This window comes from Mustela lutreola, chromosome 11 (genome assembly GCF_030435805.1).
Source record: "Mustela lutreola isolate mMusLut2 chromosome 11, mMusLut2.pri, whole genome shotgun sequence".
Lineage (NCBI taxonomy): Eukaryota > Metazoa > Chordata > Mammalia > Carnivora > Mustelidae > Mustela > Mustela lutreola.
In genome coordinates, this window is record NC_081300.1 from 96,187,076 (window position 1) to 96,206,151 (window position 19,076).

General features: G+C 62.6%; 1 protein-coding gene and 1 long non-coding RNA gene across 5 annotated transcripts in view; both read left to right on the forward strand.

The window, feature by feature from the left end:
• HIP1R (huntingtin interacting protein 1 related) overlaps positions 1-19,076 on the forward strand; it is a 28,955-nt gene that overhangs the window by 3,128 nt on the left and 6,751 nt on the right. For 2 of the 3 annotated variants that reach the window (XM_059140021.1, XM_059140019.1), the window contains exons 2-18: positions 10,041-10,104; positions 10,596-10,738; positions 10,969-11,025; positions 12,152-12,232; positions 12,622-12,698; positions 12,937-12,998; positions 14,763-14,903; positions 15,540-16,072; positions 16,172-16,233; positions 16,308-16,380; positions 16,463-16,646; positions 16,731-16,819; positions 16,912-17,028; positions 17,119-17,220; positions 17,426-17,620; positions 18,389-18,536; positions 18,663-18,749. In XM_059140021.1, coding sequence (XP_058996004.1) covers positions 10,041-10,104; positions 10,596-10,738; positions 10,969-11,025; positions 12,152-12,232; positions 12,622-12,698; positions 12,937-12,998; positions 14,763-14,903; positions 15,540-16,072; positions 16,172-16,233; positions 16,308-16,380; positions 16,463-16,646; positions 16,731-16,819; positions 16,912-17,028; positions 17,119-17,220; positions 17,426-17,620; positions 18,389-18,536; positions 18,663-18,749 — 2,215 coding nt within the window. The remainder of the gene's footprint in view (positions 1-10,040; positions 10,105-10,595; positions 10,739-10,968; positions 11,026-12,151; positions 12,233-12,621; positions 12,699-12,936; positions 12,999-14,762; positions 14,904-15,539; positions 16,073-16,171; positions 16,234-16,307; positions 16,381-16,462; positions 16,647-16,730; positions 16,820-16,911; positions 17,029-17,118; positions 17,221-17,425; positions 17,621-18,388; positions 18,537-18,662; positions 18,750-19,076) is intronic. The other variant, XM_059140020.1, reaches the window with a different exon arrangement.
• On the forward strand, positions 676-3,958 carry LOC131811450 (uncharacterized). 2 transcript variants are annotated; one of them, XR_009345942.1, is made up of 3 exons: positions 676-2,141; positions 2,671-2,832; positions 3,746-3,958. It is a non-coding gene; the product is annotated as an uncharacterized LOC131811450 (long non-coding RNA). The 2 variants fall into 2 exon arrangements; XR_009345941.1 differs by lacking the exon at positions 676-2,141 and having other exon boundaries at positions 2,151-2,832.

The window sequence follows — 19,076 nt, forward strand, 5'->3', positions numbered from 1 at the left end:
CCTTAAAATAGGCCGATTCTCCTGGGTTTGTCAGGTGGGCCCAATGTATTCCTAGGGCCTTTAACCGTGGTGAGGTCAGAGGAGTGGTCTGCAAGGAGGAACTGGCCGTTTCTGGCTTTGAGGTGGGAAAAGGGGCCCTTCAGCAAAGAAGGTGGACGTCCCGTAGACGGTGGAGAAGGCAAGGAATGGCGTTGTCCGTGGAGCCTCTAGAAGGAAATGATGCACAGCTGGCACCTCCGGAAGACCGGTCTTGGGCTTCTGATCTCCAGAACCGTAAGATGATCGCAGTGTGTGTTGTTTGAAGGTGCTTGGTTTGGGGTGAGCTGTTACAGCGGTCCCCAGGCGGCTGCTACACCCAGAGTGCAAATCGCGCGGTCCGGGGCTCGGCACGTAACCGGCCGTAGCTTCCCCCCCACCACCACCACCAGCTTTACCATCTGAGAGCTCTTTCCAGAACTTCAGCTAGAGCAGAGACCCACCTTTGAGGCATCTCAGGGATAAGGACTCAGCAGATAGGAGTCGTGGAGGTGCTAAATGTCAGACTTGCTTTTTCCTTATCTAGGAGTATTTGTGCTTCTCTGGCTCGGTTTCCTCTGCCAGATAGAGACCTCGAGCCCGAAAGCTTTTTTTTTTTCAGGCCAGGACAGAGAGGGGCCCCCCCGCGCTGCTCCGGGATCCAAGCCCAGTGGGTGGGCGCCCATTAGAGAGGCGAGAGTACCCAGGTGTTAGGGGTTTTCCATTGAGGAGGACCCCCCCCTCCCCCGTGCAGGGGTGAGGAGGGCAGAGCAGGTTGAAAACAGTTCACAGGTTTTCCCGGTTGGTGACCCATCCCTTCAGCACCGTCCGGGGAATCGAAATCTTGTGAAGAGTAATGTTTTTTGACGTTTGGGACTTGTCGGCGCTGGCTCACATTAGAGCGACACTGGCCCGTAGAAACGGAACACACGGCTCCTGTGTAATTCGAGATTTCCTTGTAGCCACAGGGCAAACACGCAGACACAGGTGGGGGTCAGCCTAACTATATTTTGCTGACCCCAGCGTTCCCAAATTCTAACCCTTTCAGTATGTAATCGCTGTAAAAATTAGGAATGGGATCTTCTACGTTCTTTTCCTCCCGAGTCTTCCATATGTGTCGTGTGTTTGACAGCGTGCGTCTGTCTGGGCTCACGCATCAGGTGTGAGGAGCCCCGTGGCCCGCCTGGTGGTAGAGTCACCTGGGGGGTGTCTTTAACGTGTCCGAGTGAAGGTGCTGAAGATTAGGCGTGATTGTGCCCAGATAAACCCCAGGCAGTGGTTTTTTGTTTGTTTTGTTGTTTGAGTCCCCTAACCAAGGAATCTCCTTGAAGGCACCCCACAGAACACAAACGTGTGTTTGGGACCTTGAGTTTGGGTTTGAGAACCATTCCCCCAAATGCAGTATTCCTTCCGACTCCCATATGTGACGTGCTGGCCCTTCTACCCCGACTTCCCGTCCCGCGGGTGCCCGTCACCCCGTCCACAGAGTCTCTGACCAGACTTACCTACGCCCGCCTCTGTGTCTTCATTATTCCCTATAAACGCCGTGGTGTTCTAACACTCCCCAAGTCACCGACCCCTTTCTGGGCCTCCTGCAAATGTTTACCAAAAAAATTTCCCCTGGCCTCCGACTTTGGGAAGAGACTGAAACCATGTGGTGGGCAGAGAGCACACCCCACCCCGCAACCCTATTGGGTCCCCCCATGGTCGTGTGGGAGGGCATGAGGTCCCCACATTCAGGCAGGGTACCTGGCACCTGGTACAGACCGGTTGGCTGAAGAACAGAGGTGAGCCAAGGCCCGAGTCAGCTGGGGTGGGTCCTGGGTGGTGAGCTGTGCCCTTTCCACCGTGGTCTCCGCCGTTTCCCACCAGGGCTCCAGACGCCCTCCACTTGGTGATGCCCAAGCAGGCGGCTGACTTCCTAACTCCCCCAGCCACCAGAATCCCCCAGAATCTCCCTCTGCTCTCTGGGTGTCAGGTGACCGGTTCGCCCAGGTTGGGGTGGGGCCGGGGCTGCCAGTCCTGCCCTTCCCGTCGGTGGCGTGCGCTTGCCCCCACCCCCGGCCCGTTCCTGAGGACCGTTGGCTGCGTGGCTGGTCTGGTGCTTTGGGCTGTGCCATAGGAAGGTAGAGACCACTCTGTCCTCTCCAGGAGTTTCCATCTCCACGAAGGAGATGTGAGGGGGGTGAGGGGGCCAGGGGTGCTGTGGCCGAGGAAGTCAGAGCCAGACTCCCGGGGAGGGGCTGTGAGGTTTTGCGGGACTGCCTGGTGCAGAGGAAACACTGGGTGTTGTTAGCTGTTGCCTTGTGTACAGAAAAGCAGGTTGGACTGAAAGAACTCGAAATCCTGTCCCTGTTGGATTCTGTCCTGTGCGCCTAGTTTAGCCGTCTGTAAAGGGGAGCGAAGGCGGTCTGAAGAGAAGCAGGAACGTGGGGGACAGCTTCTTCCAGGGAGGAGGAGCCCACGGGAGCTCATGCTCTCCAAGCACTCCCCCTTCGCTGGGCCTGCAGGCCCCTGCTTCCAGGGACACCCTAGGGAGGTTGGGGGGAAGCCAGCAGGTCACTTCCTTGCGCCCAGTTCAGCGTCCCAGCCAGCCCCAGGCAGGTCCAATTGTGAATGAAACCCAACTGGGCGCTCATGTGCTCCTTCTCACAGCTCGCTGTGGAAACTCTGGAGTCCAGGCCTGCTGGCTGAGGCTCCGGGAAACCCAGTCTGCTAACCTGAGACACTTGGCCCAAAGAGTAGAGATGCCTCTGCCAGCCGGGCCTCACTGTTGGCGGTGCCCTTCTCCTCCACTTGACTTCCAGGTGGACTCAGGTATCACCTCGTTTGTGAAGCCATCATCCCCTCCCCCACCCCGTACACGGCAGCTGGTCCATTAGACGTGGCCCGCTGTGTGCTTGCGCATGGGGATGGGGTGGCATTGTTTCCCGCTCTGAGTCCCAAAGTCCTACTCCCTGAACCCCGAGATTCTCAGGCAGGATCTTGTTGGTCCTTCTGGCCTAGCCCCTTGGAGCACATGGCTCGGGGGACACACTTTGTGGATGCCTTGGGGCTCACGGCTCTCCCTTCTTGGACACAGCCACCTGGTGAGGCCTGGGAGACCCCCCCCCCACCCAGCACCCACTGCAGAGAAGACTGAGCTCGTGAACAGAAGTTTAGGCCCGGCAGGATTGGTTTGTTTCTCTTTTTGAAATAATCACAATCCTCAGGCAGCAGTAGGTCCGCCTGCCCGGGGGTGACTCAGCCCCCTGGCTTGTGGGACAGACAGGTCTGTCTGTGATATCACCAGGGCCCGGCTGGCTCCCTCCCTGTCTGTCCAGAAGCAGCCTGTGGAGGCGGGACTCAGGAGTGCGTCATCTTTGTCTCTGTGTGTCACCTGCAGAGCCCCAGGGAGAAGTGGCTTTGGGTCCGGCTGCCATGCGTTAGCTACATCCTGGGGAAAAGTGGGGATCCTTCCCTGGCTCCCGCCTGTCCTGCCACTGGACGGGGTGTAGGCACCGACTAGTCCCCCCAGTGTCATAAACAGGATGGTGGCGGAGCCCAGGCTGAGTGTGGACTGGGGCACACGCATGGGGACAGACGGCTGTGGAAGGAATCGGGGTAGGACCAGCCCTGCTCCTCTGACTTCCCGTCTGCGGAATCCTGGAGCTGCAGGGCACCTCCCTGCTTTGCATGTGACCGCATCCCAGCGCCTCCTCAGCTGCAGAAATCCTGTGTTTGCTTCCAGCAGGGGCTGGCGAGATGGCAGCCGCTTTTGAGCGAGGTCTCTCTGTCGTTCACACATCGCTTTGGAAACGCTACCCGTCGCTGTGCCTCGGCTCTTTGAAGGACATTTTTGTCCCCGTTGGGTGCCTCTGTTAAGTGTCCTGATAACGGCACAAGGAAGTTTAAGTCTGATTCACTTCAGGATTTTCAGAATAAAAAAATGTTTTATAGTTGCTTTTACTAGGTGGTTAAATTATTAGCTGGGAAAAAAGACACTCACAGCCTTGAATTTAACCAAACGTATGTGTGAAAGAGCTTTTGTTCATTCAAGTGTTCACTCTGACTCATCCAATAAAGATTTATTGACTGCCAGGCACGGTTTGGGGACTGGAGATGCAGCGGGGAGCAGAAGACTCATAGGGTCCCTTGTACTGTGCACATCTGTTTGGGGGTCAAAGGTAGAAGCCGAGAGTAAGTGGCAAACAGATGGTTTTGGATCCTAAACGTCCTGGAGGAGTGAACAGAGGATGCTGTCCGCCCTCCTGGGCGGGTGGGAAGACCCTCCTGGAGGGAACGTTTCAGTTCAGAGCTGGGTGATGGGAGAGGTGCCGGGAGGTGGGACCTGACTTGCCCCTTGAGGAAGGAAAGGGAGGAACATGTGGCTGGAACCCAGCGAGGTGTTTTGGACACGCGGCGTGCATGTGTGCGTTCTGGAGGACCCAGGGGTTTTTCATTCTTGCTTCCCACACGGGGAAGCCTCTGTCTGGAAGGGGGAAGTTTCTGCAGCGGAGGCTGCCCGTGATCCGGGACGAGGCGCCTGGTGTCCACAGGCTGGCGTGGGTGCTGGAACCTCCTCGCTGATGGGAGATGGGTGAGAAGACCTGTCCTTGTGCCCCAGTGCAGGGACTCCTAGCAGAGGGGTCTTTCGAATGTCTGGTCTCCCAGAGGACAGCCACTCACTTAGCTCCTGGCCAAAGGCTGTAGGTTTCCAGAACCATGTACCGGGTGTTGGTGAGCATTGTGCCGAGAACCAGTGGCTCCGTGAGATGCCCACACTTTCGCTCTATCCTCTGTGACCGTCTCCTCCCCCTGCCCTGCCTGACTATGGGGCTCTTCCCAAACTTCCCAGGGCCCCCTTTGCTCTCTGTGGAGGCCCACGGCCGCCGGGGCAGGCACTGTGTTGCAGTGAGCAGCTGCCAAGGGCAACTTCCAGACTTGGTCGTCCGGCTTCGCTGACCAGGCCTGCGCGCCGAGGCCCTGCTTCTGCAGTCCGCATCGGGCACCCAGCCTGTGGCTCCAGCTGGGCCCGGCTGCCCCACGGGCCTCCTCTTGCCCACATCGGCACCTGCTGGGATGCCTCTGGGTGTGTGTCCCTGCCAGTTGCTCCTCCGGGGACTGGTACCATTGGTGGGTCTAGCCAGCCTGGTCCTTGGATGGTCTCATGCTTCACTTTTCCTGGCTGCAGGACAGAAGCTGCCCTGGGAGAGAGCCAGGGTAAGGGGAGATGAAGGTCAGAGTCCAGAGTTGGATGCCCTTGTTCGGGGGGATGGGCAGCCATGCTGAGGCCCATGAGCTTTGCTGCGCTGCCCTGATGCTGTTCTTTACCTGAGGTCGGAACGAATCCCTGATACACAGTGTGCTTCCTGACCTGGAGTCGGGCCAGGTCCTGCCGGAGCGGGGGTGGCCGTGGGGCTGGTGGGTTCCCGTGGCAGGCAAAGGAGGAGACCCAGCCTCCCTCCTCCTGGCCCCCGTGGTGGCAGAGAGGATGGCTCCCGAGCAGGGCCGCCTCCCTGTCCTTGTGCTTGGGGGAGGGTCGAGTCAATATGCAAAGCACTTAGACGGGTGTCTGAGGGAGCAAGGCCTTGGTCAGCGTTTCATCATCATGACCTTGGGCGAGTGAGTCCCTTCCCGAAGCCTCCATTTCCTCATCTGCCTCCCCCTAGGGAGACTTCGGGGATTAAATGAGCTAATAGTGATGGAGTGTTTGACGTGCCGCTTGACCGAGGCTGAACTTGATAGAAATCCTTTTATGATCAGGTTATGGAGCCCCGTTTGCCGCAGTTGTGGCTCGAAGCTTCCAATTCCGATGCCTCCAATTCAGATGGTGCCTCCAGCCCCTGCTGGAGCCTTCCATCCCTTGGCCTCTGGCCAACCCCAGGGCCTTTCCCACCTCTGTCCTTCAGAGTCAGGCCGCTCCCCATCCGGGCACCGGGTGAAACAAAGTGCAGGCTCTTGGAGGCCGGGAGGTGGCTGCCCAGGGCCTGGGGTGTGGCCTTGTTGGCTTTTTCCAGTGCAGAAGGGGCGGCAGTGGCCTGAATGCCGTGATACGGTTTGCTGTCTCACGCTCGCCGTGTAAGAGACCCGTCTCTGCAGACCCTCAGGCTCACACCGAAGTCCCCCTGGGCATTTCTGGGGTCTCACAGCTGCCCTGGCGCTCCCCATCGTTGTTCTTGTCCTGTTCTCCTGCAGCGGGGGGAGCTGTCCCCCCCGCACCCCCCATCCTGACCATGGGAAGGTCCAGTGGGACTGCCTCCCCTCTTCCCCAGGAGCCCCAGACTGGTCGCCCCTGTCCTTCCGTCCACCCAGGACCCTTCTCTCCAGCTCTGGGTTTTCTGCCCAGACACCGAGGCCCGTCATCAGCCCATTCCACTCAGAGCTGCCTCTCTCCCTGGCCACTGAGCCCGCCAGCGGGGAGGGATTAATGGGCTGTTGTCAGAGCTGCTGGGGTAGTTCTGGCCTGGGGGGCTGTCCCAGGGCAGAAAGAAGCCTTTTTTCAGTCCAGCAGGCTGGAAAGCACCCTGATGGCGGTACTGGGCTCCCCTCTGACTCCCCCTTATCCTTCAGTAACACCCCTGCCCCCCCCAGCCACCTGTCGGCCTGTTGTAAGGACACCATGCAGTGTGGACCCAGTCCGTGTTGCTGATCATCAGAGCTGCCTCGAGACTGTCCACTCTCCGTGCCGAGCTGTGTCCCAGCCGGCCAGCATAGGTTCATCCCAGCACCGAGGAGAAGGACGTTGACTCTCTCCCCACTCCTGCAGCCCACTCAGGACAAGCTAGGGCGTCCCCGGGGCCTGACATCCCCTCCTGGGGCGAGGCTTGGCTGCCGAGCCTGGTAGGAAGAGCAGGGCCCTGTGGAGTGTGCACAGACGCCCTGTGTGTGAACACTGTGCCTCCTTGTGAGGCTTCCCGACCCACACATCTGCAGCCCTGCACACAAGGGGGCCGTGTTCCCGCCCCAGGGGGGACCCTGTTCCTGCAGCCAGCACGGGGAGGGAGGAGCTGATGCTCAGACCCTGCCATGGACCCAAGTCCCCACATCTCACTGGGGCCCCGGAGCCCGCCCTCCACGTGCCAGGCACCATTTAGGGGCTTCGGGGCACAGCAGCGACTGGAGTCGCCAGGGCCCTTCCCCCACATCGTTGACCTTCGGGGTAGGGTGGACGACAGAACAGGGACTGCCAAGTTGCCAAGTCCACGGAGAAGCTTTAATCAGGGGAGACTGCTCTAGGGAGGTAGCAGGGAGGGGCCGAGGAGTAGAGACCGGGAGGGTGGCCGGGAGGGGGCCGGTGCTTCTCTGCGTTCGGATCAGCGATGAAGTGGAGGCTGTGTTTAGTGACCTACAGGGAAGGCTGGAGGCGGGTGGCCTCACCCAGGCACCCCACCTTCAGCTCGGCCACACGCTCTTGGCTCCTGCCGCCAGGGCTGCTTATGGCCTCCTTCCTGCTCAGGGGAAAAGGCATCTTCCCCACCACTCCCCTCCCTTGCTGGGCCCTAGCCAGCCCATTCCTTTAGGGTGTGTCTGTGCGTCTGCTCTCCAGCGACGGCCCCCCCCAGGAGAAAGGGGGGCCTCCAGGAGGCAGAGCAGTAAATACCAAAGCCCCTTGCTGGGGTCCACTGCAGGACTCAGGCAGAAGACATCGCATGGGCCTCCCCATCCTGTTCTGCACGGGTAGCTTGGGCTCTTCTCTCGCCCGGAATCTTCCGGATCAGGCTGGACCAGGTGGCAGTCATCAGAAGAGCCAGCTCAGGTGTCAGGGCAGCTGGGGGATGGAGTTACATCCCCCCAGAGACAGTCCGCTCCTGGCGTGGGAGCCGGCAGCTGCTTGCTGCTGGGGGAGGCCTGGCCCCCTCTGCCTGCCCCTCCCAGCGCTGTGCCTGCAGGGGAGGGAGTTGCCTGGGGCGCTGCCGGCAGACTCGGCAGACTCGCTAACGACAGCAGTCCGCCAGACCTGGCTTAGCCCTTAGGAGCTGCTAGGACAGGACACCTAACCTCGCTGTACCTCGGTTTTCTCCTCAGGAGAGTGGGCTTGTGGTTACTTCCTAGGGCTGCTGCTGGAGGCGTATTGCCTGTGCCTGGCACGGGGTAATCACCCAGGAAATGACAGTTGGGGATCGTCACTGTCATCACTGCTGTTGGGGATGAGCTCTGCTGGCGCGGGGCGTGGTTATTACAGGGGGCGAGGTCTGGGCTCTGCCCCTCTCCCGAGGCTGCTCAGGGAGGCTGCGCTGGCGGAGGGTTGGCAAACATTGCCAAGGGAGCCTCCCGGGTCTGGCTTGCCGAGCCTTTGGGAATAAAGAAGGCAGAGCCTGTCTGGGGTTCTCTGTGGACCGTGGGATGGGATGGCAGGAGTGGCCCCCAGGGGGCCCGCTGTGGGGTCTGCTGCAGCCCTGTATCCCTGCGACGGGGCTACTGTGGGCTGGAGTGGGGGCGGGGGGGGGGAGGGAGGGGGCGCGGTGCGGGTTCCAAAGCTGCACGTCTGCTCAGAGAGGACTGCTTTCGCTTCTGTAGGGCTGCTTTCTTACTGACGCAGGAAGTCTCCCAGCCTTGCCAAGTGGCCCCAAAGTCCGCTCATAGTAGATCTGTTCGAGAGTGACATTGCCTCCTCGCCAGGCTGGGCAGTTAGACTGTGTAGGTGCTGGGGGCGGATTGCATGGTGGCTTCCAGGCTAAGAAGAGAGCATCAGGGCTGCTCCTTGGGGCTCCCTCTGTCCTGCCCCCTCCCCACTCCTGCCCCAGTCGGGCCACCATACACATATGTGCTGTTGACCAGGCCCTGACCTGTAGGCCTGGGTCCTGGGCTGCAGGGTGGGTGCACACGGCACCCCTGACCCTTGCTCAGCCTGTGGCAGGTCCTAGCATGGCCGGGGGGCAGGCTGGGGTGGGCCCCAGTGATAGGACCCGTGGGGGAGATGGGAGTGCCGGCTGGGCTGGAGTTGCGTCTGCCTTTGCCAAGAACCTTCTCTACTTTCCACCAGTGGCCTGGGCAGCTCCCCTCCATCCACAAGCCGGGCAGGTGCCCAGAGGCTTATCTGCTTGCCTACAGGTGGAGAAATAAAATAAAAATAAAAAAGTAAAAACACAGCCTCGGGTCAGCCCAGGGCCGGTTCTGGTTCCTGGGTGAGCCGGGCCGGAGAGGGCAGTGGGCACCGGGGACCTTTGGTGAGGGAGCAGCCCCGTCCAAGAAGCCATTTAGCTGAGGGGGAGGAGACGGGCAGGTGGAGGTGGGTGAGGACCTCTGCTGGGAATGAGTTGGCTGCTTGCTCAGGGCCCAAGTGGGGCCTATAAGTATGGTAGGTGGATCCCCCCGCTTCCCCCAGTCGGGCCTCTGTCATCGGCGGCGCATGTTGAGTCCTCACCCAGGAGGGAGGTGGCCTGTGTGGCAGACGGGCCGCAGGACTTGGGTTTGGCGTGGTTCTCCATGGGGTGGTTATGTGGCCTTGACCCCCAGTAATGTGGGGAGTGGGAGTCTGACACCTGTCTTCATAGAGTGTCCTAAGGGCTGGGAGGGACCGGGTGGAGGCTGCCATGTTGGGGTGACTGGGTGCTGCCCTGGGGCCCCGAGGGGTGGGGGACCTCACCTTCTGGGATGAGCTAAACACACGCAGGTGCCCTTCCAGAGTTAGCCTCTTGCGGCTACCGGCTGGCTTCTGTCCTGGCTTCCCAGCCCCTCGGGAGGCTCCTAATGGCTTTTTGGCACCACCTCTTGGCTCCCTTTGAGCCGCACATAACAAGTGAAAAAAAGTCTTCCAGGGAGCCTGGGTGGCTCAGTCGGTTAAATGTCCACCTTCAGCTCAGGTCATGATCCCGGGGGGAGCCTGCTTCTCCCTCTCCCTCTGCCCCTCCTCCTGCTCATACTCATTCTTTCTCAGTAAATACATAAATTCTCAAAAATAAGTCTTCTGAGCTCTGGTTACCTTAGGTTGAGAGAATAGCCATTTGCTCTGCCTTCCACTGGCCGAAGAATCTGTCCTGTGTGCCTTCTGGGGAAGTCGTCCTGGTGGGTCTCTGACCTCTGCCTCCTCTGTCCCCTCCCAGGCCATCAGCATCAGCAAAGCCATCAACACCCAGGAGGCCCCCGTGAAGGAGAAGCATGCCCGGCGTATCCTTCCCTGCCTCCAGCGGCCGTTGTCCCTCTGGCCGGGGCTGGGGGTGGACAGTGTGAGGCGGACGTGGGTCCACCCTGCATGGTCTCTGGACTTGGTGGGAAGTGAATTGGGGGCAGGGGACGCTGCAGGTGGCCGGCCCCCAGAGCTCTGTCAGGTGTGCCCTCGTGGAGACAGAGGCCTGGACCACACTTGCTCTGCTTCCTGCACATTCTGAATCCCATCTGGGAAACACCATTTATTGTGGGCTGTTGGGCCTGGTTAAATTCCTGAGGCTTGACCTTGCTCATTTTCTAGACCTTGGCAGAAAACCATAGCTTTCAGTGAACTCTGGCAGACACGCAAAGAGACAGATGTGGGGAGAAGTTGCTGAGGGCTGTGGGTGAGGGGCTAGCCTGCCCCCTGCATCACCGAGCTCGCTGGTGCCCCCTCCAGCCTTCCGCACACTTGAGTCTCTACCTCCTGCACTTGACCTTAACCCTGGCAGGCATCATTCTGGGCACTCACCATGAGAAGGGGGCCTTCACCTTCTGGTCCTACGCCATTGGTCTGCCGCTCCCCAGTAGCGCCATCCTCAGCTGGAAGTTCTGCCACGTCCTCCACAAGGTGCTCCGAGACGGACACCCGAACGTGAGTAGCCACTGCCCGCTGGTCCTGGGGCGGTGGGGGGCGGGGCTCAGGTCTCCTGGGCCCTCCACCTGCTGCTGCCTGAACAGGCCAGCACTCCAGGGAGGCAGAGTAGTGTCCCTTTGAAGGCCCGTCCTTCCCCGCTCTTGGAGGGCCAGCTAGCATGGGAGGGGGGGTGCCTCTGTGGGGACCCCACTCGTGCTGGACTGGCCGCCTCCTTCCTCGTGCCACAGGTGCTGCAGGACTGCCAGCGCCACAGGAGCAACATTCGGGAGATCGGCGACCTGTGGGTAGGTGGGGGAGCGCGGGATGGCCTGAGCACCTTCCCGGGGGCACCATCCAGACAGTCCGGCCTCCGTCCTGCTTGGGGTTCTGTTCCCCACACATGGGGCCGAGCGAATGGATGCTCCCCACAGATGGGCGTCCTTCCCTCCTGTCCCTTGAGCGGCAGTTACGGTGCCACCTGGGGTGACCGTGTGGGAGGGAAGTGTCATAGGGGGAGCCGTGCCTACCTGCCGGGCCCTCCTGCCGCATGCACTCACCAGCCCTGCGGCCCCCCCGGAGCTGGGAAATGTGGCGACGCCGGAGTCTGGGTGTCTGACTGGCGGTTACGGCCAGTGCAGGGGGTGCAGACTCCTTGTCCCCTGCCAAGACTGGCTGTGTTAGAGTCTCAGGATTGGGAACTGGGTTCAGCAAAACCACCAGGAGAGTCCTACCCACAGTAACTGAGAGCCCAGGAGCTCGCACCCTAAGATCCACTCCCAGAGCCTGAGGAAATCGGGGTGGTTAGGCGTCGGGCCTCTGGCCTTCTTTGTCCTCTGGGAGGACTGCTGGGGCCTTGTGGGCTGGGCCGGGGGTGGGGCCGGAGGAAGGCCCGAGCGGGACAGGGCGTGAATGGCCGTGTTCCATGATGTCCCTTGAGGTAAAGAAAACAGTGTCTGTGGTGCTGTTTGCAGACACGGGCCCGGCCGGTGTGAACACAGGGGACACGGTGTGGGAGGGGACGGGGCGGCAGCCGGCAGGATATGTGCACGGCCCCGCAGAGTGGGCCTCCCTGACCGCCACCGGCATTTTAATGAAGTGTCCCAGCTCAGTGCTGGCCTGCTGCCCTGGACAGAGAGCCCTCTTCTCAACGAGAGTTTCTTTGGCAAGAAGGACTAGGAGTAAGATTTCTAAAAAAATTAAACAAAGAGCGGAGACAAAGAGGAGGGTCGGTGGAGGTCCCTCGGCGGGGCGGGCCATACCCGCGCGGGCATGTCCGTCTGCGCGGTGGGTGGAGGAAGCCCACCAAGCCGGCTCCCTTTCCCTGCCCGCCTCCGCAGTCTCGCTTGCCCCAAAGCGTGTCCAGGTCCTGTCGGATTTGGGGGGCAGGTTCTGGGGGCAACAGGGCCTCACCCTGGCTTCCTCCCTCCGCAGGGACATTTGCACGATCGCTACGGGCAGCTGGTGAATGTTTATACCAAACTCCTGCTGACCAAAATTTCCTTCCACCTGAAGGTAGTTTCCTTGGGGGTTGTGGGGCTGGAGGGGGGGACCCTGGGGCTTTGATCTCTGAGATGTCCCTGCAAGCAGGATCCCCTATGTCCCGATCCTGACCTGAGGAGAAACATGGGGTGCCCAGGGTGCCGTGAGAGTCTGCACACCTTGGGGCATTTCCCGCCCATGCTGGTTGTGGTGTCAGCCTTGCCCTGGGCTCTGGACAGTCTCCTGCCCTGGCTGGACGGCCCCTGCTTCCCTTCCTGGTCTCCCCAGTCACCCACGGCCCCCCTCAGCCAGTTCCCAGGGCAGATGGGGACCTCTCCGGCCTCCTGTCCTGGGAGGCCAGAACCAGCTCTGAGCTGGGCTCAGCCTGGGCCTCACCTGAGTGGGGGGTGTCCTCTTTGTAGCACCCCCAGTTTCCCGCAGGCCTGGAGGTGACAGACGAGGTGCTGGAGAAGACAGCTGGGACTGACGTCAACAACATGTGAGTCCCACGGGTGGGTGCTCCGCAGTGGGCAGCTGGGGCAGGGGTCCCGAGCCTTGGAGCTCTGAGGCTGAACCAGAGGCCTGGGGTTTCCTTGGAATCGGGCATCCTGGGCTGAGGGATGGCTGTCCTCTGTAGAGGTGTGTGGGTGAACTGTGCTCCCTCCTCCCACGTGGGGGGGTGTTCATGGGGCGAGTCCCCAGCCCCTCCGTTCAGGCCCTCACTTTCCCGTTTGTAGCTTCCAGCTCACCGTGGAGATGTTCGACTACATGGACTGCGAGCTGCGGCTTTCTGAATCCGGTACGCCGGGCGGGGGGCACGCCCAGCCCGCCCAGGTCCAGTGTGCTTGCTCAGGGCCCACAGCCGGATGAGAACTGAGCCCCGCCAACTAGCTGTGCCCTTGGCTGCCCGCGCCCCTGGCAGGAGTGTGTAACGGGGCCCCCAGGAGCCCCCAGGACACGGGGAGAGGCAGTCAGTGCCCCTGCAGGGTGCGAGGCCCCGGGGGTGTGTCTGGGTCACGTCACAGTTCCTGAGCCGGGCTCCCTGCTTCCCCTGGCCTCGGGCATCTGCAGAACCCGCCCAGGAGAGAGCTGCTTTGGGTCATCTTGCTTGTTTCCTGCTATAAAAGGGCTGTGAGTCATGTCAGACTTCCCAGCCCAGGGACCCGGCCACCGCCGGACAGGAAACCTTCAAGGGCTCCCCGTCTCAGGGCTGCCAACGCAGTTGTTCTGGGCGGCAGCGTCAGGATGGTCTGTTGGGTGACTCAGGGCTCTTTGTAGGAGAAGGAGGAGCAAATGCCTTTTTAAGGGAAAATCGGGACTTAGAGATGGGTCTGGGCTCAGAGCTGCACCCAGGGGAGCCCAGGTCCTGCCAGGGAGCCCGGCTGCCAGCCGTGAGCGGCAGAGATGGGCCGTGCCTCTCACAGCTGTCCCCACGAGGGAAGGTAGAGAAAACCCCCAGGCAGGTGCCCCATCCCTGGGGACACTGACGTCTTGAGGAAGCACCAAGGAAAGGGGGACCCCTAGTAGTCCACCGGCCGCGCGTCCCGCAGGAAAGGGTGCCAGGGCGTTCCCCACCATGCCGTTTTAACGGAACCATCCCGAATGCTCCTCAGTGGAGAAATGGATGGCTTTGTCCTTATACGAACCCGAAATAGTATTTCGTGTGTGTCTGGGTGTTTACGGGAACACGTATGTGACGTGGCACATGGTCTAGGAAGGACGACTGTCCGTCGCCGGCTCCGTCCTCCTGCCTTCCCTCCCGGCGTTCCTGGGTCACTGGAGGTCTGCAAATGGGCCCACTCTAGGCCGGGTGGGCAGAGGACCCCAGAGCTTGGGGCCCAGCATTCTGGAACAGAGTCCTGGCGTCCGTGTCGTGCGTGGGCCTCCCTGGCGCGTGGTCTCTCCATTGTTGTTTCTCTGCGGGCTCTGGCGAAGAGGCCGGGCGCGGTGGGGGCAGCTTCGCGTTTGTCCCTGTCCTCCCACTTGGCTGATGCGATGACAGGCTTGATTGTCCGGGGCAGGGCAGACCGACCCCGGGTGCAAGTGAGGTTTCGGGGTCACTTGGGGTTTGGGGAACTGACCTCTCTCTCGACAACCGTTAAGAGGGGGCACTTGGCGGAACAGCCTTCAGCCGCCTCCTTTCCCTGACCTGGAGGCCCATGGGCACATGATCACCTGAGTCCCCCTGTCACGCAAGCCCCTTGGCTTGGATATGCTATGTCAACGCGGTCGAGGACACGCCAGCCACGCTGTGTTGTTAGCCCAAAGCTGCTGTTGCCCTAGGCAGTGGGGGCTCTGGGGCTCCCTCTGGGGCGGCCACAGCACCAGGGGCTCCCCTACTAGCAGTGGAGAGCATTTTGGTGTCCAGGGACCCCGGGCAGAGTCGTCCTGCCCAGCCGGGACTGGCGCGGCAGAGACCCGGGCTGCCGCCCCCCCGGGTGGTTCTGACGATGCCCGGGGAGGATGGCGTGCGGCCCGCACTCTGCCGCCGTCCCCACCGTGGCGGTCCCCGAGTGTGCACAGCTCCTCACGCACACGCTCCTCCCTCCACCTCTGTTGGCAGTGTTCCGGCAGCTCAACACGGCCATTGCTGTGTCCCAGATGTCCTCGGGCCAGTGCCGCCTGGCGCCCCTCATCCAGGTCATCCAGGACTGCAGCCACCTCTACCACTACACCGTGAAGCTCATGTTCAAGCTGCACGCCTGTGAGTCCCCCCCAGCAGCCAACCGGGAGCCTCCCCCGCCCCCCAGGTTCAGCCAGGGGCACACAGGGCGCACTTGGGCGGCTTAGGCAGGGGACGTGTATTGCAGCAGAGATGAAAATCAAGACACGTTAGACATATTTACTAATTAAGTGTAGCAATAATGCATTCATTCTCCGTGAACAGAACAGCACAGCTGTGACAGAAAATCGCTGTTTTCCAGCACAAGGATTTAGCGCAGAGAGGGGCGCGTGTCTCCGCAGGGGCGGCCACAAGTGGTGCCGCACATCCTCTGCGGGCTGGTGTGGCAGGTCCAAGGGGGCCCGTGTCTCCCGCTTCATGTTCATAGGGGCTTGGCCCTGGTGGACCCTCCGAGGCGGTCTCGGTCCCCACATCCCACTCGGAACCCCCGGCCCTGGGGCTGTGCGCTCTCGGCGTGCTCTCCACCCAGGCTCGAGTCCCCAAGCGATCCCCGTGGCGCGCCCGCCGGCCAGCCCGGTCAGGATGCCGACGGTCACGCGCCCCTTCCCTCTGTCAGAGTTCACGCTCCTCTCTGCCGAGTTCTAGAAGGTGGCGGAATAGGGTGGGCACAGGAGCAGGGGGCCGAGGGGAGGTCCCATCAAACATCACTGCCCTCAGGTCTCCCGGCTGACACCCTGCAAGGCCACAGGGACCGGTTCCATGAGCAGTTTCACAGGTACAGCCCGGGCAGGGGGAGGCACTGGGGCCTGAGGAGCCGGGGCTGCCTGGCCAGACCAGGCTCCACCGTGACCTCCCCTCCCCTGCCCTCGCAGCCTCAGAAACTTCTTCCGCAGAGCCTCAGACATGCTCTACTTCAAGCGGCTCATCCAGATCCCGCGGCTGCCCGAGGTACCCGCAGCTCCCCCAGGCTGCAGCCTTGTTCCCTCACTGGGTGCTCAGAGGACCCCGGGTACCTGGTGGGGCCCTGTGGGCTCCGGGGACAACCGAGGGGGCTTCCTGCAGGGGGGGCCACGAGCAGCTCCCGCACATCGCCACCCCCCCTCCACCAGGGACCGCCCAACTTCCTGCGGGCTTCGGCCCTGGCTGAGCACATCAAGCCGGTGGTGGTGATCCCCGAGGAGGCCCCCGAGGACGAGGAGCCGGAGAATCTCATCGAGATCAGCACAGGGCCCTCGGCTGGGGAGCCTGCGGTGAGGCCCCCTCTAACTGTCTAACGCCCTCTGCCCCTGCCCTCCCCTGGCCTGGCGGGCCTCAGGGGCTGGCAGTGCGTCACCGTGTTTGTGTGGCAGGTGGTGGCTGACCTCTTCGACCAGACATTTGGACCCCCCAATGGCTCCTTGAAGGACGATCGGTGAGGGCCCGGGCGCCGCCTGTGGTGAGGGCCCGGCGGGGTCAGGGCTGAGCTTGAAGGCCATCTGTCCCCAGGGATGTGCAGATCGAGAGCCTGAAGAGGGAGGTGGAGATGCTCCGAGGGGAGCTGGAGAAGATCAAACTGGAGGTGAGGGCGTGGCTGGCGGTGTGCCCCCGTGTCCCTGCCCCCGCCGGCAGCGCCCCCACGAGGCCGGCCCTCTGCTGTGCAGGCCCAGCGCTACGTCTCGCAGCTGAAGGGCCAGGTGAACGCGCTGGAGGCCGAGCTGGAGGAGCAGCGGAAGCAGAAGCAGAAGGCGCTGGTGGACAACGAGCAGCTCCGCCACGAGCTGGCCCAGCTGCGGGCCGCCCAGCGGGAAGGCGAGCGCAACCAGGGCCTGCGCGAGGAGGCCGAGAGTGCGTGAGCGGCGCGGGGCTGGGGGGCGGCCGTCGGGTGGGGGGGTGCGTTCCGAGGACCACAGCCTCTCGTGTCCCCTCCAGAGAAGGCCAGCGCCATCGAGGCGCGCTACCACAAGCTCAAGGAGAAGCACAGCGAGCTCATCGGCACGCACGCCGAGCTGCTCAGGAAGGTCGGTGGGGGCGTGGGCGGGGCGGGTCACGGTCAGGACTGCCTACGGCCCCCAGCGGTGCCCGAGCAGGTGTCTGTCCCCTGCCCCTGCAGAACGCAGACACGGCCAAGCAGCTGACGGTGACGCAGCAGAGCCAGGAGGAGGTGGCGCGGGTGAAGGAGCAGCTGGCTTTCCAGATGGAGCAAGTGAAACGCGAGTCAGAGATGAAGGTGTGCGCGAGTGTGCGCAGGCGCCCCCCGCCCCCGCCCCCACGCGCCCCCCTGCCCCCCTGCCCCCCGTGACCTGCTGTCCTGTCCCAGCTGGAGGAGCAGAGTGACCTGCTGGAGAAGCTGAAGGAGGAGCTGGAGGCCAAGGCCGGAGAGCTGGTGCGCGCGCAGGAGGCGCTGACCCGCACGGAGCAGGTACGGCGGCTGGCGGGGTGGCCTGGAGGGAGCCGGCAGGACGGGGTTAGGGTCCTCCTTCCCATGAACGGGGCCCTTGGCAGTCGTGGGGTGCAGCTCCGACCCAGCCCCGGGGGCACGCAGGAGTTCTCCGCGGCGGAGAGCCGTCTGTGGGGATGCGGGGCAGGGGCGCCCCAGAGCCCCGCCCACGTGCCGGTGCTCACAGAGCGGGTCGGAGCTGAGCTCGAGGCTGGACGCGCTGAGCGCGGAGAAGGCGGCGCTGAGCAGCGCGGTGCGGCAGCGGGACGCGGACCTGCAGGCGGCCCAGGGCCTGGCGCGCGAGAAGGAGGCGGCGCTGAGCCGGGAGCAGCAGCGCAGCGCGCAGGAGACGGCTCAGCTGCGGGGACAGCTGGCGGACAAGGTATCGGTGCCCCCGAACTGCGGGGCTGTGGCCCCTCCGCTGGCTCCTCCGCTGGCTCCTGTCCCGCCCCTCCAGCAGGGCAGGGCGCGGGTCCGCCGGTGCAGAAGGCTCTGACTGCTCCACAAGGAAACTCGTGCCCGGAAGCAGTTAGTCCGCACCCGCCTGCGCCAGCCCTACCCAGGTGCGCGCTGCCCTGCTCTGTCTCCAGAACGACCTCGCGCACAGATGGGCCCCCCCAGTGGGACGGGACCCTTGCGCTGAGCGCTGTTTGCCAGGTTCCCCCGAGAGTCGTGGTGCAGTAACATCCACCCCGGGGACAGACCGCATCCTGTCTGTCCATCCATTGAGTATCTGGCTTGTTTCTGCTCTTTGGCTGTTGGTGATGCCACCAGACACGAAAGCGGCTGTACTGTTCCCGGTTTTCCATTTCCCTGTGTCCGTTGCAGCAGGCGGTGCTCTGGTCTTGGCTTTGGTGGCCCTCGTGCTGTCCCTAAGGCTCAGTAACAGTGAATATCTTTGCTGTGTTCGTTGCCTTTTGTGTATCTTGGGAGAACGGTTTGTTCAGACCCTTTGCTTCTTTTTTAATTGGGGTGTCTGTCCGTCTACTGCTGAGCTGTCCGCCCAGCTCCTGCAGGAGCCGCCCCAGCGCGGGGCCAAGCGTTGGCTCTCCGCAGGGCTCCCTCCCCAGGCCGTCCGCCCGTACCCTGCCTGCCACACACCGCCCACCCTGGAGCAGGGGCTCTGAGCGGCCTCCCCCTCTGGCTCCAGGAAAGTCAGGAGCAGGAGCTGCAGCGGAGGCTCCTGGATGAGCAGTTTGCTGTGCTGCGGGGCACTGCCGCGGAGGCCGAACGGATCCTGCAGGACGCTGTGGCCAAGCTGGACGACCCTCTGCACCTGCGCTGCACCAGCTCACCAGGTGGGGCTGCGGGGCCTCCCTTGCCTGGAAGGGTGCTCTGCGACCCTGAGAGGCGAGAGGCAGAGCAGCAGGGCAGTGGGGGCCCCAGGCAGGCTCCGCCCCTCACCGCTTCTCCTCTGCTTGCAGACTACCTGGTGAGCAGGGCCCAGGCCGCCCTGGATGCCGTGAGCGCCCTAGAGAAGGGCCATGCCCAGTACCTGGTCTCCAGGTCAGGTAAGCGTGGTGGTAGAGGACAGAGGTGGGCAGAGGCTGCTAGCCCAGGGTGCCCAGTCTGCTGGCCGCAGCCGCCCCCTGCCACTGGGGAGTTTCCCAGAGCTGTGCCTCCACCACGCCCGCCGGGAGCCTGTCCTGCCCGCTCTGCTGGCCTGGGGTCACTCAGCTGTGGCTGCTGTCTAGCTGCTTGACCTTGGTCCCTCTGAGCCTGCCTCGTCACATGCATAAACAGGGAGCCCTGGCGCCTGCTGGGCTTTGGGGCAGAAGTCCCGAGCAGCCCACCATAGGGTCCAGTCCAGGCTTTGCTCCATGGCGGTTTTGTGGCAT